Raw genomic sequence first — 18,755 nt, forward strand, 5'->3', positions numbered from 1 at the left:
TTTGTTTTGTTTTTTATACTTTTTCCTTACTGAGAAGAAGTGTCTGAGGGCTGAGATGCCCAGTTTAGCTTATTCTGTTTAGTTTAGCATTCAGCTTTTATATTTTATGACTGATTTCATGTTCTTATACAATTACCCATGAAGCCCATTGAGACGACTATTGCTGTAATATTGGGCTACGTAAATAAAATTGAATTATAGTGTTCCGGGATTAATGGCACAGATGAGTCCCATCTCACGGGAACTCACTTAATTTCAGCCTGAACTCTTGAAACTTTATTCAAACTAAATACAAATACAGAACAGACATCTGATTGTACAAAGAGTAACAATTACACACTAGGATCAGACTCATGGTTACTACAGAAGGAAACATTTTGACTTCAGAGATGAAAAACAAAAACCTTTATGAATGTTGTCTCTTTTGGTTGGGACAGCTGTGTTACTGTCCTCAACAGTGAGGCAGTGTGGCGTTGAAGTCGACAGAAGGTTGTTTACATTCAACACACCAGATGAAGACTCCAGTCAGGCGACGTATTTCCTGGATGGAGATGAGATGTGAAGCCCTTTGTTGGAGGTGACTGCTGCCTGAATGTACAAAGTCTGTTTGCCAAACTGCTCTCATACATGGAAATCACAGACTGCTGCCATTTTGTCGCACATGTTTCTCTTGCAATAAGCTGCAGCCGCTACAGTTTGTCACAATCATACAAGCACAACACAAACTGAACCCTCAGCTTTCAGTGAACAAACATACACACACGCACATGCTGCACCCTCCACTAACTGAAAAATTACCAAACAAAAATAAGACACTGCTTTACAATACAAGCCTACACAATGTGTGTAAAGTGGAGTTGACTCCGCCCACCTCCAACACCAGCAACTGAGCGAAGTTTGAAGTTCCGGCAGGTTCACTCACGAGTCCACCCCCTGGACGGAAGAGATTTTATACAAGGAACCCCCCTGAATGCCGGCCCATTCTTCTGTAAAGGCATGAACAAGTAATAGATTTTTTTATACTTGTGGACAGGAAGGAGATGTAAACACTTGACTTCAATCTGTCAGAGTGAGCACACAAAAGCTAAAGCAAACTCAAAGGAAGCCACACAGGAAACAACTACAAAACAAAAGATGAGACGCAAAATAGCAGCAACCATAACATTTGTAGACACGATGTTTAATCAACAGCAGAATAACTGGATGTTTGCACAGACATCCCATCATTACTTGCCTAAGTAATGAGTGTCTTTAATCTAAGCTCACTAGACTTCCAGGTGGACGGGGCTCGGGCAGGTCATCAGGCATTCATGGTGTTCATTCTGTGCCTAGCTGAGGCTTTTTGGTCCGTCTCCCTGGTTTAGTCACACTGTGACTTGTATCTGGGAGGCCCAATCTCAGGGGCAATTGGTCAAAACTACAAGGACGTAATCCATCAATCCACCTTTAGGTCTGGGGCTCCAAACCAGATCTGACCTGATGGAGTTTCCATGATCACGAGAACCGAGAGAAATCGGCCCAAAACAACACGACAGGAGTTAGTGGAGGATCTCAAAGCAGCTGGAACCACAGTCACCAAGAAAAATCCTTTGTCATACTTTACACAACAAAGTAGCCCTGCTTAAGAAGGGGCCGTCTGAAGTTTACCAATACCCACCTACGTGATTCAGAGAGTGATTGAGAGAAGGAGTTGTGGTCAGATGAGACCAAAAATCTTTGGCATCAACTCAACCTGTCACATTTGGAGGAGGAGAAATACCGCTGATGACCCCAAGAACACCATCAAGCATGGAGGTGGAAACATTGTCTTTTCTGCACAGGGCTACTTCACTGTGTAGCCAATGGAAGGATGGGCGGAGCCATGTACCATCAAATCCTGAGTGATAACCTCCTCCTTGGATGGCCCAAATGACCCAAAACATTCAGCCAAGAGAACAAAGGAATGGCTGGAGAAAAAGCATATTAGGGTCATGGAGAGTGTGCTTGACATTAAGGGTTTTGCCACTAAGTACTTTGTGTTTCTGTCAAGAAGGATCAAATACTTATTTCCTCCACTGTAAATATAAATCTCTTGAATGTGAAGAAGGTAATATAATAACTTCATTAACAGTAAAATCAGCAAAAACTAGATGTTAACGACTTCTCTGGGTTTGCTCTGCTGCTGGACAAGACAAAAAGGAAATATGATGGCGCACAGACCATTCCCAAAACACAAAATACACAACATATACGCAGAACATGTAACAAAATGTCCAGAAGAAACGGAATACTGCACATGCAGAATATGCACACCCAAATCTTCAATCATATAAGTTCTTTGGGTGGAGTTTTCTTGGTCCAGTTTGGATGGAATTTCTTGCTGAGAACTAAAAAGTTTTAATTGCAGCAAGCCTCACCACAAACTTCATTTCATAAAAGGAGGATAACAATCCTGCTTTATGGGAAAAATAAAAACTTTCAGCTCCAACACAGTTTCTGTCTTGAAGCTTTGGATGCTCCAATGTTTTTTTTTGTTTTTTTGTGTGGAAAAAGGGATAGATACTGATGTGAACGCGCTCTGCAGAAGCTGCTGCATCTTCTGGAACATCGTGAAGCTGGTGTGAAACTACAGGCATGGATGCAACTAATGAATCCTGACAGTTTATCTAAATTGTACCTAAAAAACACATTTAATGTTTCCTAATCTCCAGAACATTCATGAAAATGGTCAGTTCATCCTTCACATATCTTTCTTGCCACATAGTGAAGATAAGAAGGCGCTCTCGGTCATCCCCATCCTACACGATGACCCGGAATTCCTGGAATTCAAACAAAGTTTACAACCACAGATGTTATTTTTGACACACTGAAACCAAACAGCTCTGGACTGATTCCATCTGGCTCTGATGTTTGAGTTGTAACTGCATAAAAAGATAAGAAAATATTCAAGATCCCACCGATAGAAAGATGGAATTTCCCTCAGATGCTTTATTCTGCAGGTGAGTCACAGATGCACAAACCCGACAAACCCTCTGCGGAGTTGGAAATGCATCAGCTCCTACGACCACCTGAAGACACAGTCGACAGGTTTCCTTTGTAATAACTTTGAACAGCTGTTCCCCAAACGATTCATGACCTACAGGTGACGTTTTGATTTAAATAAAGCAGTTTATATTTGTGCAGTGAGGCACAAATGTCACAAACATTCAAGGACTGTCAGATTTCGGTAATGTAGAAACTACTTCGAGAGCAGACTGAAGCAGGTCGAAGACACTTGCGACAAACCTAATATTTTCTGACTGTGGTTCATATTCCTGTGAGATAAGAGAGAGGTGCTGCGGCTCCTACAAGCTAATGAAGCCTGTACTTGTTTTAAGACATCTTGGAATCTCCTGCGTACAGGCTGCTAGCCTGATGAGGGCTGGAAACGACCACTCTGCCGCGCCTGAAACACCTTAGTTTCCACGAAGAGGTTAGAAGTCTTGGAAATAGAACCTCTATCTGTCGACTCAGCACATGAAGAAACACGTGAAGAAACCGCAGATGGGCATACAGACAGATCTGGAGAACAATGGTCTCCAAGTTACCCTCACTTGTTGAGTCATTTAGATAAATGCCTGGGTGATCGACACAGTTTATGATAACCTTTACAACCAGGAGCCTAAGCAAAGACTTGATCCTGCGTACGGCCATCGACATTATCAACCACATCCAGCTAATCAGGCAGAGACTCAACTCGCAGGGGTCAGTTATGGTTTAGTAGCAACAAAGGCAAAACTGGTTTATGTCCTCAAATTCTGCCTAGAGCCCAGAGAGATCTACAATAGCCTTTATGAAGATGGTTTCATCACGGATGTACGAGTTCTTGGAGTCCAGCTTAGACAGTGGACAGAAGAGTGGGCAGCCACTGGCGATGTTCATGTCGCTGACGGGCCTTTGGAAAGATGAGGACGAGATGTCGGGCCGGAAGGCGTCGATGATGTGCTCCCTGTTGTTCTGGTCCAGCAGCATAAGCGTGACCTACAGACGGTGGGAATGGAGCGTGTTATCCTGTTTTTGTCCGTTTGTCATCTAGTCAGACATGGACTGAGGAGAGCAGTAGACCTGGCTACAGTTCAAAAGCTGCATTCACACTAACCGTGTCATGGGCGTCTAGTTTCAGTGTTAAAGTCCCACTCTTATCATCTTTTGATCTACTGTATAAGCGTTCCTGGTGATCTTTTAATTATGATTATGCTGTTTTTAGCCAAAATGTAAAAACCTGTGTTCTTTTCTAGGACATGGTTTCTGCAGAGTGGCAGTAGGACACTAGTAATTTGCCTACGAGTTGTGGGCGGGACTGTGGCCTGGAGTAAGCGCACCCCTGTAACTCGACATCCATTTGTTTTCATGCTCTCTCACTAGCATACAGCCGCACACAACCCCTATCTATCATTAACTGTGCTAACAGTTAATGCAAGCAAGTTTATAGCTATCCAGCCGTACAGTTTTGATCCAGAGTCCAGCTCGGACGAGGAAAACACAGACGTTTATAGATCTAGTGGTCTACAAGAGGACTAGATCTATGGAATTCAAATGGTTAAAAGAGGATGTGTAACGGTCATTTGTTTTGGTTAATAAATGCTGGTTAAGTTATGGGGAGCTTTATTTTGAAGGTAATTTTAGTTTGAAAATACCGGTAGTGGTTAGAGCGCTTAAAGCACATGTTATTGTGCAGAAAGAGACTGCTAATTTTAGGTTGAGGGTCTGTAAGATGGCAGGAACAGAATGTAAAACGGGGGAGATGGGAAATGAGTAGAGGCTTACTTCCTGCCATCCCGCCCACAACTCAAAGGTGACTTTCTGATGAACTACTGCCACTTTGCAGAAACAATATCTTAGAAAACGACACAGGTTTTGTGACCTTTGGGAAGGCTTTTACATTAGATCAAAAGATGAGTGGAGTGGGACTGTCAGCACCTGAAGTCATGACCACGCCGGTCATGTACACACCAGTGGTTCACATTTCTTTGCATCCTGCACGTTTCCCTTTGAAAAAGGATTTGACCAGCTGGTCTTTTACTTTTTATCAGCTAAATTTTCTCCACACTAAGGAATGAAAAAGCAGATCCTTCCTGCCTGGAGGAAACGTGCCTGGCTGAACACACCAACTATCTATAGGACAAGTGGAGGTTGATGTGTCTATCTCAGCTATCCCTGGAAGACGAAGATATGTAAATATTTGGATGTTTGATAATCCGATTTCGCACACTAGGGATTGGAGGATTTCTGATTTATCTGGCTGTCTTGAAGCTGCCGACAGTTAGAGGCCGGCTAATTGGAGCTTTATGTAGAGATACACCAGGCGGCTAAGACTCAGACTGGTAGAGATGTAGCTTGACCAAAAGCTCAATGTCCTAAACTTGCCGACAGAATGCTTGCTGTCCTTGAGTTTATTTGGACAGTCGCGGTTGACGTCACCAGCAGGTGTCACATTCTGCAGCGACTGGATGGCCGCTCCGATGGCTCTGCGACAAATCGCTTTAAAGTTCAAACCGGCCCTGAGGCTGCAGCCAACCGAAACGGTGTACTGGAGCACTTGGACCTTGCCTGCCCTGGTGCTCCTGGAGTACGGTGGTCCCCGCTATATCACGGTTCACCTTTTGCAGTTTTCTTAATGTAAAGTTTAGCATGCTTTTTACATCCTTTTTAACAGCACATTGTTCTGCATCCTGATTGGCTGTTGACATTGTCAAGAAATCTCTTCCATGTCGTCGCCTGTTCAGAATGTGTTCAGTTTGCAAAATATACACAAATCTTTGATCGCAGTCAGATCTTCGTTTTCATTCTAGAATCATGGACTTATTTTTCTATGAAGGTTTGAGCTTTGATCATTTTAACAATAGAGAAAAATGTGAAAATGTTCATGTCTGTATGAGAAAAGTGTAGAAAATGTGTAAGGAGTTTTACAGCCTTAAAACATTCGTAATCCTACTTTATGAATTTCACCTATTGAGGATTATTTATTGAACGTAACTCCCATGATAAACAAAGGAATCGTTTTTCCAATTTTTTCTCCTTTGCAATGACAAAGGCAACATGCAATTAGATTATTCATGTTTAGATGAATTTGTTTTTTCACAAAGCCATTTAGTCAGAGTCTGACGGGAGTCCGTGCTCTACACCTTTCAGGTCAATCCAGCCTCCTCTCACTGTCAGCATCGGATTCCGTCAGGGACTTTATTTTGCTCACGAAGAAACTAATTGTCTTCTTGCTTTTTCTACTGGTTGCTTTCTTCTGTAAAGAACCCGTGTTTCCGACATTTTGGTTAGATCAAAAGAATATAAAGCCCAGTCACGGCAAACCTTGGCTTCCAAAGGCTTTTGTCATTTATTTACCTTCTGATTAAAAGGCCACTTGAGAAGCGCGTCGCTGTGTCCCCGCATGACCACAAAGAACAGAGACAAGTGCGTACCGCGGCCCGTCCCGTCACCATTCAGGTAGATCCGCAGACACATCTTGTAGCCGTATTTACTCGTATAAAATGCTGAAATCCAGAGTTGGCCGTCAAATTCTGGGATGTGTCCAGAAAGAAGTTCTTAAATTGAAACACTTACCAGGAGAAAACATTGCTGGAGCTCGTCCAGCCATGGCGTCCTGCCTCTTCTTGGTGAAATCAGAGATTTTCCATATAAAGATGCCGTCGTAGGTGGCTGCGGACATGTCCTTCATTTTGCCCTCCATTTCCACGATGGACAGGTCCCTCAGGCTCACAGTCCTTTCCAGCTGACGGACCTGCAGCACAGTGGGGGCAAGACTTTCACTAATGAGGTCATTGTTAAATCACACTAGAAACAGCAGATGCAGCTGTAAGCAACAGAGCTATAAGTCACTCCTCACCTTATTACTAAGGATCTCAATCTTATCTTGATCCAGTCGATGCTGGCGGTTGTAGGCCTCCATGGTGGCGCAGGAGCGCTCCAACTCTCGGTTGAGGATGCACACGATGTTTTCAAACGTGCTCACTTTGAGCTCCAGCTCCTGGCACCGCCGGCTCAGCTCCGCCACCTTGGTCTTCTCGCTCTGCAGCTGCAGCTCCAGAGCAGCACCCATGGCGCTGTGGAGCGGGGTGAAGGAGGTGGCCAGAGTGGCGGCACATACACCCTGCAGGGGAGCTGTGCCGCTCCTGCCGAGCTGGCTCATCCTCAGCTCCAGATCCCTGAGAGACTGGTGGAGCTCGTGCAACTTCTGGCTGGCCACCTCCAGCCTCTGAGGCTGCAGGCTCTCCAGGCTCACCTTGATGCCCATGATGAAGTGCAGCAGCAGGTTGAGGTGCTCGTAAGAGCACTGCCGCTCATGGTCATGGATCTTCTCCTTCTCCACCTTTGAGAGAACACAAACAGAAAACAAAATGTTATTTAGCCACAATGGTCACAGAACAACCAAAGTGAATATGATTACAAAATTAGATTTTGAAAAAAATTTAAATTTAAAACTAAAAATCTGTCATGACAAAAAAAGATAGTTAAAACCTGATAACCTGGGGATTTAAAGCAAAAATCCTTACAATTTTCATTTTATCACAGCAACAGTCGGATAAAGTAAAGGTGTGCTGAGATAAAAACAACCAAATCAAATAATGTGAACAGATAATTGTGAGAAAAGTCAGCGAAAAGAAGCAATTCACATTTATTCTGACATGAAATGTTCCAGAAAAACTCATTCAAGAAAGATTTAATAACAGAGGGAAAGCAAGCAAAAACATTCAGATGTGTAAAGGCCATAAAATACATTCGAAAGTAAATAAAATGTATATTTAAACAACTTAATCAGGGCCTCAAAAGTCGCCGGAACGTGACAAAAATTCACAGCCCGTCAGTAAAATAGTCGCCTGCTACTTTTTGATGACAAAAGTTTCATTTAGTACCTTGCAGCAAATAATCTGTATACGATATAATAATAAACGCACCTTCACTTTGAGAAATATCCCTTGCCTGTTTACTTCATGGGTGCAGCCATTTTGGTTTTGGTGGACACCGAAAGGCATCAATCGTAAGGACATCTGTGATTGGTCGATAGCAAGGCTGCAGCCGTCCTTGACATCGGCCTCACAGAGACAGATCATCATCATGATGTTGCTGGATTCATGGCTACATGTTTAAACATCTACAATCTAGTGCACCTTCTTCTTTCTAGTTGGTATTGGTGTGGTGACCATGAAAACCTGGTTTAAATTCTGCATAAATTACAGCACTTGAAATTTAAAGTAAATCCCCCAAATAAAGCTGGGTCTGTACACCTCTGCACTGCCTTTTTGATGCAAAGCTATGAATGTTTGAGAAAAGAGTATTTTTGATTTTTTCAACGAGCTCTCAGGCCCATTTTTTAAATGTTTTTAACAATGATGTGGGACTTGGGCCTAAAAAAGCAGGTAGTTGGCTTTAACTGGGAGAAAACTTGACTTAGTGCCGTACCATCAGCCAGAACAAAACTTTAGTGTTTCCTCTGAAAATACAATGCTATAGATTCATTCAAACCAAGTTAAAGTTAAAGTTAAAGTTTGGAGTTAAAGGACTAAATCTAATAGCACTGATTTATACCTGAAATAGTGTGTGAAACTCTCATATGTAGCATCTGAAGCTGCCATGGAGGACCCCTGAAAATCTCTTTTAGTTAGAGTATCTGTTGTTTTAAAAATAAATTTAGGGTCATTTTTGTTCACTATTATTAGGTTTTAGAAGTGGAGGGTTATATCTTGTTCTACAGCATTACTGTATATAGTTTCTTGTTCTTTCAAATTTCTTGATGAACAGTTAATTTAGTTTTCCTCCACTTCCTCTCTGCTCTCCTGCATTCTCATTACGATAGTTTTGATCTTTTCTTTTCTCCGGGTTGCTGCAGACCACATACTTGGACAGAAAACACACTGGTTCAACAATGCAGCAAAAACATCACAAATGCAGGAATGACAAGGAGGAAATTGAAGACAAAAACATCTACTTACAGACGTGTCGCAGCCAACAACATGAAATCTGCATGGAGCTTTAAATTTACTGCAGAACTTAATATGGTCCACATACTGCAAAACAAGAACGACAGAAGCCACAGGTGCAAACAACATGCTGTTACATTTCATGCCTGTCCACATGGAGGAGAATTCTGACTGAAGAATGCGCCTCACCTTTTCTCTGGGGATCTTTTTCTTGGCACAGCCCTCACACATCATTGGGTACTTTGGACAGATTTCATCATGAGCCTGGAAGATCAACGAAGACAACAACTGACAATGTTCCTGCAGGCAGAAACACAGTGATGCCATTGTGTTTGCCCTCATTCCTTACTTGTTTGCATGTTTGTTACACTTCAACAGACAAATAAAGCAGGTAAGCTTAAACAAATTTAAGTAAGGGGTAATGGCCGATGGAGTGTGCAGTATCAGAAATTAACACATGCCGTGGAAGCCTGAACCATTAGACGCAAAATGTTCATTTGTGTAGCCCTTTGTAGCCCAGAACTACACAAGGGGCCTGAAGAGAGCTGGGACCACAGTAGCAAAGGTTATAATAAAAACCCACTAGGTTGTCATGGATTTAAGTCCTGCAGAGCTCTAAAGGACCCCCTGCTTCAGAAGGCCCATGTCCAGACCCGTCTAACGTTCTCCAGATCCTGTTCCAGAGGAAGACAGGTAGAATGTCATGTAATCAGATTAATTCATTTTTCTATTCCGTTTAGTACCTTTCGGGGTCACGGGGCTGCCGGGGCCTATCCCGGCCACTTGTGGGGGAAGGCAGGGGACACCCATCTAATCAGATGAAACCAAAATTGAACCCTTTGGTTTAAAACGCCACTTGCTCCGTTTGAAGTGGGAAGAATGCCGTTAAATCCCATAACACCAAACCTACTGTGAAGCATGGGGGTGGAAACATCATGCTTTGGGGTTCTGCAAAGGGGACAGGATGACTGATCCTAATTAATGAAAGGATGATTAGGGATGTATAGGGGTTACCGTGTGTACGACGGAGTTTTAGGGCCACGGTGAGGAAAAAAAATTCTGGCCAACACGACGAGATTAAAGTCGTCATGTCGACTTTAATCTCGTCATGACGAGAAAAAACTCGACACAAAGTTTCGAGAAAAAACTCGTCCTGTCGAGATAAAAGTGGAAATAAAGTTTCGAGATTAAAGTCGCAATGTTGCGCGACAGCAGTGAAGCGGAGTCTTTCAGGAGTATTCAGTGTTATGGCTAATGTTAGTGAGCTAGTGGCTTTGTATTTAAGAGTTTACGACAGAGTTTTATGGCCACCAAAAAAAATAAATTTTATAAGGAGATAAAAACTCGTAAATTTACGGGAAAAAAGTCATAGATTAACAAGGAGAAAACCCCGAAGTTGTCTGTTTATCGGAGCATCGCTTGAAGATGAAATATGTGGAGCCTTTTGTGAAGCTTTATTTCCGGATTATAGGTTTAAAACAAAGAGATGCTGAACCTTTTGGCGACTCAAAATCAGATTATTTTCCGTGTAACAGTCTTTCCGGGGTTCGGTGTCAGTAAAGCGGAGTTTCATATGTAAAATAAGTAGCTCAGAGACACGTTTGGGTGTAGAGGACCGCTGCAGCCTTTATTCTCCTTTTCATTCACATAACCTGAAGTTCATCTGTCACATTACGTCATGAATCTGTCATCCGATCACCAATGCGGAAGTAAACAGTGTTCCATACGCCCCCTCCTGCAGATGAAACGACCCGTTTGATCATTAAAAAACAAAGATGAATGAAAATAGTCTGTTATATTAGCATTACAACGTTGAAAAAGTCAAAAAGTGCTTCTCCTCCTCAGACGGAAGCATCACACAAACATAGAGATCTGGTCTTTGGTGGAGGAAGAAAGGATTCAAGCAAACAGCTGCAGGGACACCGATGACGGCTTCATCGGGCTGCAGTGATCCTACAAACCAACAATCAATAAATAAAACTTTAATAACTTGTAAATCAAACAAATGAGCTTCCAGACATTTGGAACGTTATCAATTAACATTCAGCTCACCTGTTCAACAAAGTTTAGTCGGTCTGCTCTGCTGCTGCACGGCGTTCACCTGCTGCTCTGCGTGCTGCTCACTTCCACAATAATCTCGTAAATTTATGAGTTTTTTTCGCTCGCGCGCAACATTGCGACTTTAATCTCGAAACTTTATTTCGACTTTTATCTCGACAAGACGAATTTTTTCTCGAAACTTTGTGTCGAGTTTTTTCTCGTCATGACGAGATTAAAGTCGACATGACGACTTTGATCTCGCCACGTTGGCCAGAATTTTTTTCCCTCACCGTGGCCCTAAAACTCCGTCGTACCATGTGCAACATGATTTCCTGGATTCTTTTTCACATCCCTTTTCTCACAGTTCCATTTCAGTTACAGACCAAACTTTTTGGATGGGAAAACCTGCAGAATTACTTGTTTGGCCCCTGTAACTCAGTGGGGCTGCATTCCCTAGAGGTGTTGCGTACATAGACATGACAGGAGGGAATTTGGAAGGTTTCACAGGGTGAGCACGAGTTCACATTTTTATATCTCACACATCCACAGGTGAGATATCACAGCCCCAGCTAAAACACAAGTGAGATATTGGGAAGCAGGCCTGACCTTGATGTTCTTCAGCAGGAAGGGCTCCTTGCAGTATTTGCAGTTGAGCGTCCTCTCCGGACACTCCCTCTCGTTGTGGCGCTCCTGCTCGTTGGCTCTCATCAGCTCTTTGCAAGAAGGGCACATGATGATAGTGAAGTCACAGGAGCCCTCATGACTGGCCTGCAGGTCACAGGGATGATGTCATTGTCTGTTTTCAGGTGATATTGTTTAAATAATGATTAGTAATTGCAGAAATGAGAAAAATCCTTTTTTTTTTAAAACTTTTTATAACTTTTATAGCCCATTTTTTAATACATCCCTCAAATCCCACTCCTATTAACAAACTTGGAAAGAGAAACAAATCAGGGCGAATCTGAAAAGTGTGATTGGTGAAAAACTAGAGAACTAGAAAAACGGTTCCTTTTCCTTCTTGTTTAAAAGTTCTTTTGGGAAAGGCTGCCACCGGGGGAGCATCTGTTGTAGCTGCATGTTCAGGCAGTTTGGTTTTGTCCGTTTTAATTTTAGATGATCTGCTGTGAGGAAAGCAAACAAAGCGTAGGTGAAAAACTACAATTTGAAAGGATTCTGAGGGACTTTTGCACTCTGATAGAAAGGCTTTCTTATGATTTATCTGAGAATTAGAACCCAACCTCCCCTTCCTGAGCAGGCAGCTTAAATTATTAGAAGTGCTGAAGTCCTTTTGCTGCAGGAGAAGAGTGCAGATGTTCAGACGTACATACAGCCACTAACCTCATATTCTTTGACAGTGCCCGTCCACGTGCATCCTTCGTTGGGACAGACTGCAGCCAGGGCCTCCACCTCCCTCCGTGCTGCATTGTCGTGGAAGGCCTGTGGAAGAGGAGGAAAGGGTTACTTCCACTGTGTCTGCTGCTGCAGCGTTACACGTCAGTCATCAAGAGCCTCGTGCTGCAAGGTCATTTTTCAGCCCCGGCTCTTCTGTTCATGTCAGGTGCAGTAGGGGAAAAAAACAATGTTCATAACAAATACAGAATTTGTTAAAACATTTACTGATAGAAAAAAACGTGAATACGATCCGGTCTAAGATGAGAAAAGGAGGAGATGGAGTTAAACTCCAGAACAAAGTAAAAAAAATCTACATTTGGAAGCATTTTCTATCATTGTGATTCAGATCTTCATATCAGAATCCAGAGCAGTGGGCTGCAGAACTACAGGAGAGTATTTCAAACAGTATCCTGCCTGGTCCAAACAAGAAGTTCCCTCAAAGGTCAAGGAGATCTGAAGAGTTTCATCTAGTGGGGTGAATAAAGCCTTACCCCATAGCTGGATTAGCACAAACCATAAGCTACATACTATCTTCTTAGTAAATGAAATCCATCAAGAGACTGGTCCCGACAGTTCAGACATCTGTGAAGGTCTCTGACCAAAACAAGGTCTGAATCCAGAACCCAAATCTGGCAAATCGGGTAAGAGCCGAACCAACGCCTGAAAAGCACAAATGGAGATCCATGTAATGTGGACTGATGAGCTGTTGGCTTTGGTTCTGCCGTTCTCAGGAGACATCATGAAAACGTTTGACCCTGTTCACCAACGATTTCCTTCCATTTCAGCGTTCATTTCATAAATATAATCGGGGTATTGTACTCTAATCCTACAGCTGTGGTGAAGACAGAACTTTTCTCAGTATAATCCTAAGCAGTCAGCAGCTCATCCCATTTCTCTGAAAGCAAATCTCCACTACAGTTCCAAATAAGTGGATGACATTCTTTTATACAATTAAAAAAAGGGGAATGAACTTTAATTTATTCAATTATCAGTTGTTTTACGGACACATGAGGGTAAAGAATTATTTAGATAAGATCTGACACCCTATTGATGTCACTACTTGCTGCTGCTCGCTTCTGGGATCACTTACAGAGTTTAATGTTAAGTTTGTTGGGAGTGGTTAACATCCTTGTCAGTTCAGACTCTTAGGTCTAATGGTGAACTACCTTGATCCAACTTTCAAAACCACTGGGGACATACTTTGATCTTTAAACTTCTAGTATAATAATACGATCAAAGTAGTGTGTGTGTGGGTGTGTGTGTGTGTGTGGGGGGGGTTATCCATTCAGGCTGAAGGTCCACTTTAGTCGTATTTTGGCTCATCTGATGCCTGTTGGGAAAGCTCCCGGTATCTCATGTAACTGGAATCCATACTTAACATTTTTTGTGCTCTATAACTTCTAACAAATGAAGATGTTGTAAAGTGTTTTGACAAAATGAATCCATTCTCTGGACGCTTGCTTGGGGTGAGAAACATTCATTCTTTTCGGTAGCGTTTCATGCAGCTGAAGTAAATCAGTAAATCCTTCTTATTTCTCACATTTTCTGTATTAATATTGAGAGAGCAGGGCAATCGTTTCTTCTTCTTCACAGATGTGCCCGATCTAGACCCCATTTTTGATTGGAAAAATGTTTGGAACACAGGCCAGCACTTTTCTTAGAACCCAGATGATCAGCGATATGACCTTAGTTTTATTGACAAACCAGTTCGGACCACTAAACTAACATCACAATATGAAATTTAAAGACCCACTCTGATAAAAGTCACGTTTTCTGTTTTTTAACATGTTCTTATGGCATTTTTCTGATGATGGAGACTATATATTAAGAAAACTAAGAATCAATCTGCATTTCTAAGTATTTCTTTATTGAAATCATTGTGCAGCAGGAGCAGACAAAAAAAACCCACACAGTTTGAAAAAGATTGTATTTGTGACAGAAAATACGCTGGGTGGGCCACCAGCTCCCTGCTCAAGCTCCATTCTGATGCATCCACTGATGAAAACTGTACGGCTGAACAGCTCCAATATTGCTCACTATTTAAGCTACCCCGGTAATTTTAGGTTGGGATTGTGAGGGTCTGTAAGCTGTCATTGTGTCCTTGGGCAAGAAACTTCACCCTCCTTGCCTCCGTGTAGCTCCACTGGCGTGTGCATGTGCACGAATGTCCCGGTGATGGTCAGAGGGGCCAAAGGCGCAAACTGGCAGCCACGCCTCTGTCAGTCTGCCCCAGGGCAGCTGTGGCTACATCAGTAGATACCACCACCAAGTATGAATGAGGAGTGAATGAATAATGGACACATTGTAAGCGCTTTGAGCATCTGGAAAAGCGCAGATAAATCCATTATTGTTATTATTATTATTATTAAACAACAGATGAATGATGGGAAATAGGAGTGGGCTTACGCCACACAAACAATATTGCCACAACTTGGAGGTGAATTTCTAACAAACTCTTGCTGCTCTGCAGAAACTATGTCCAAAGAAACGACACGTTTTTTTTTTAAATTATTATTATTTTGGCTAAAAACGGCATAATCAGAATTAAAAGATCACGAATTACTCTTAGAAATAACATAAAAACATGATGAGAGCGGGACTTTAAAGTTGTCCCTAACTGCATTGTAATGCCTTTCAGTTGAAAACAGAACTCTTAGCTTAATAATACTTATTTATTGATTATAAACAAACCTTTTGACACTTTTAGACTTTGAGGACCAATGGTGGAGGATCTTAACTCCTTGACGCCTAATTTTATTTTCACATTCATGCATGGACTTAAATAATTGTCAGTTTAAAACAATAAAAAAAAACCTGTTTTCATGTTTTTATGATGCAGTAATGCAGAGATAATGCAGAAATGATGTACTTACACCCCCCTGCTTGAGAATGGAGGTGGGTTCTTCAAACAGGTCCTCTTTGATGCACGCACTGCATTTCTGTGGCCCAGAGCTGGGAGGGATGAAGAACAACGCCCGTGAGTATAGAAATGCATATGCAGAGCTTCAATGCAACTCGCAGTCTCGTGCTCATGCTTTGGTATTCTTTCTATTGGTATTGGCCTAATTTTTAAATTAACCCTGAAAGCCAATCAGGTCCATTTAAAAGTTGGTTATTTGAGCTCAGATGCAGACACGCCTCTCTACATCGCCATTGTTGCCCCGCCCCCAGCGCTTTATGATTGGCCACAACACAGGTAAGGGCCAATTAGAAGCAAAAGCTGCATGTTAAAAAGGTAAGAAGATCTGAAGTCTTCACACACAGATCAGCTCAGCAAAGCTACATAGAGCAGCCACAGGACACATGTTGAAGCTACATAAACAGTCAATATGTTCAACGTGTGTTATACCCTTAGCCTGCCAGGTTGAGAAGTTAAGGATTTTCTTGTATCAGGATGTCAGAACTGTTCCAAATGGCAGTAAGTTTACTCGGTATAGAATAAGAATTGTCGTTTAAAGGAGGTCCCACCATGCTGTTTAATATTAATACATTTAAGAAAACATACCGCTTAATGGAACTGCTAATAAATGGAAAATAGGATAGTCTAATCCTTTCACATTAGCGGGCTGTTGGGTTATTATTAGACCATTTCAAAATATACTGTAGTCTATGAGCAAGGAAGAAGTTGTGTTTGGAAGTTTGGAAACTCTAAACCACCATGAGATTTAACATTTTTCAAAGTATTTTAAGCTGAGTCTTGATGGTATATTTTTTAAAAGGAATGCTACAGCTGATCGCCACTTTATACACCGGGAGGGAAAATAATAAATAATGACGCCATCCAATTGTGAAAAATGTATATTTCTATAATTAGCAAACTTGGAAAAACATTGAATCTTACATGCAATAAAAGCACCATCACAATTCACTTGGATGAAGTTACTCAGAACCTGTTTCATAACGTAACAAAAGGTGAATAAGCCAAATCCATACATATTAATGGTTGTGAATATGGCTACAAGATATAATGAAAATTTTAAGTGATCAATGTTGCGATGACGATATAACTTGGGATACGTTAACAAATAGCAAAACAACCAAAAACATCTTTTCCATTTCACTGCAACAGTTTGATTCAAATAAGCGTCAACATAAGTTATACTCCAAATGACCCTCGTCTATATAGTACAGGAGGCCAACATCTAACATAAAAAGGGCTCCATCCGATTGGTCAATGATGTAAAGGAGTCCATCTGATTGGTCAAATGCATAGAGGGATTTATTTGATTGATTAAATACTTCAAGCTGCCATAAGATTGTTTTAGCACATTTAAGGCAACCATTTAGCGCGATTTTCTCCGTCTTTTGCGATGTGCCTATTGCACAGCTTCACAATAACGATAAATTTGGGAGTTATCTTGCAGGCCTAGTTGTGAAGTTCTTAGAAATATTGATGGTATTTTGTTCAGACGTATCCAGTTCTATTTCTTTTAGGTATGGCAAATCACAAATGCAGTACTTTTGGTTTAAAAAAAACATACCGGTAGTTGCAATACTATTTCAACTTTGACCTATTTTTTTTTTTTTGCATTACTGTAATTGTTTTGAGTTGATGCCAAAATGTGTTTGAAAAAGCTATCAGAACTGCAGTTTATAAATGTAATACAATTTCAGAAATGTTTTTGTATTTCTTTGTAATAGAGTTTATGTTACAGTTGATGATGGCACAGTTGTTAAGGAGATTTCAAATTGTCATAAACCTTGCTGACCCCTGGTGCAAGTCTTTTACCAATGACACTTTTGCCAAAATGTCCATTGAAGTGTTGGAGCCGGAGGATCAATGACCTAGATGAGAGGTTTTCCTAAGACCCAATCTGATGAAAATTGTGTTTTTAACACATTCTTGTGGCCATTTTCTCATGAAGGAGGACATACAAAAATTGTAAGCTTAAAGTCACGTTTCCCCGTATTTCTTTTATTAAATCATGGTGAATCAGGAGCAGACAAAAAAAAGGACGTTGGAAAAAGAGCTTATGTGTGTCGTAGAAAATATGCCACAAGCTTCCTGCTCCGCTCCATTCTGATGCATCCACCCGCAGACAAACAGATCCATGTACGTCTTTGTTTTCCTCGTCTGAGCTGGAATTTGGATCAATAGCTCCAATACTGCTCGCCGTTTTTGTTGCATCGGTAATGTTAGGTTGGGGTGTGAGGGGCTGTAAGATAGCGGGAGAGAGTGTAAACAGAGAGCTCTCAGCAACATCTCAGAGGTGAAGTTCTGATGAACTCCTGCAGAAACTATGACCTAGAAAACACGTTTTTTGGTTGTTTTGGGCTAAAAACAGCATAACCTTATTTGAAGGACCACTATTGGAGTGGGTCTTTAAATACAGTAAACAACAAAAAAAATTATTGTTTTTCCCAGGAATTTGGGTTTAAAGGGATTCTTTGAAATTGGATTGTTTTTGTGTGGGTCCACATTTTAAGATCAAAACTCATTCAAGATCAATTTCCACTAACCCCACATTTCTATTGGGGAAGGGCCCCAAAAATGTCCCCCATTTGGTCCCTGGTTGCGCACAGAATCCATTCGTGTAAAAATACACCTGCGGATCTGCTGTCCGAACCCACCATTGAGACAGCAGTACCATGGTGGTCCGGACGCCCGCCGGCTTACAGAACCCGCTGCCAAACTTAAGCCAAACAGAACCGAACATCAGCGCGCGCGGCTCCGTGTGCGCCTCAGCCCAGGTTCTGCAACCGCACAGGTCAGAGGCAGCGCCGCTAACCGCTGTCATCCTCGGCTCGTCCACCTTCAGTCGGCGCGGCGTAACACGGGAGGAACCGAGACCGGAACGGTTGGGCAGCGCGGACTCACCTGACGGTTCTGTTGAAGCAGAAGCAGCAGAAGCGGTGTCCGCACTGGGCCTGCAGGGGCCTGCGCAGGATCTTCTCACACGAGTTGCACAGGTGCTTGTCTTCGAGGCAGTTGGCCAGGATTTTCCTCGGGAAGCCCGGCTTGCTGCCCTCCAGGGAGGACGGCGGAGACGGCTCCTGCTGGGCCGCCATTATTCCGGAACAGAACCGGACTCAGTGGGGTGTGTTCAAGAGCGCAAACGCAGCCGGGGGTGATTTTCGAAATAACCGCCAGCGGCCCCTCATCGCTTTTTCTCAGATTCATTCAGGCGCGTGCACCTGCTTATGTCACGAAGCCATGCAGACCAGGCGCGTTCACGTGGCGGCCGGGAACGCCGGGGAGCGATGCTGAACCAGGAGAACACCACAGAGGAGAGAACCTCATCAGCCAGCGGCTGGACTGGACCGCAACACCGAACCACCGAAGCTGCGCCAGCACCGGAAGTGGGGGGAACAATCGGTTCCCTTTACATGGGGCTCCATTAAAAAAAAGAAAGAAAAAAATGCTTTTTATAC

The 18,755-nt window shown here is 42.4% G+C and overlaps 1 protein-coding gene across 7 annotated transcripts; it reads right to left on the bottom strand.

Annotated features, from left to right (window-relative positions):
* Window positions 1–253: 253 nt before the first annotated feature.
* Window positions 254–18,683, bottom strand: LOC101167626 (TNF receptor-associated factor 2). 7 transcript variants are annotated; one of them, XR_002290897.2, is made up of 11 exons: window positions 18,202–18,683; window positions 15,257–15,335; window positions 12,330–12,428; window positions 11,598–11,759; window positions 9,141–9,251; window positions 8,964–9,038; window positions 6,860–7,342; window positions 6,577–6,754; window positions 6,358–6,506; window positions 2,937–3,999; window positions 254–2,798 (listed from the first exon to the last, which is right to left on the bottom strand). XR_002290897.2 is itself a non-coding variant. In XM_011479628.3 (10 exons), the coding sequence occupies exons 1-10, from the start codon at window positions 18,390–18,392 to the stop codon at window positions 3,781–3,783; spliced, it is 1,710 nt and encodes a 569-aa protein (XP_011477930.1). In that variant the 5' UTR covers window positions 18,393–18,683; the 3' UTR covers window positions 254–3,780. The 7 variants fall into 7 exon arrangements, 4 of the variants coding, with proteins under 4 accessions (XP_011477930.1, XP_020561923.1, XP_020561925.1 ...); XR_002290899.2 differs by having other exon boundaries at window positions 254–541; window positions 872–3,999; XR_002290898.2 differs by having other exon boundaries at window positions 254–588; window positions 872–3,999.
* Window positions 18,684–18,755: the final 72 nt, after the last annotated feature.

This window comes from Oryzias latipes, chromosome 9, assembly GCF_002234675.1.
Source record: "Oryzias latipes chromosome 9, ASM223467v1".
In the NCBI taxonomy this organism is placed as follows: domain Eukaryota; kingdom Metazoa; phylum Chordata; class Actinopteri; order Beloniformes; family Adrianichthyidae; genus Oryzias; species Oryzias latipes.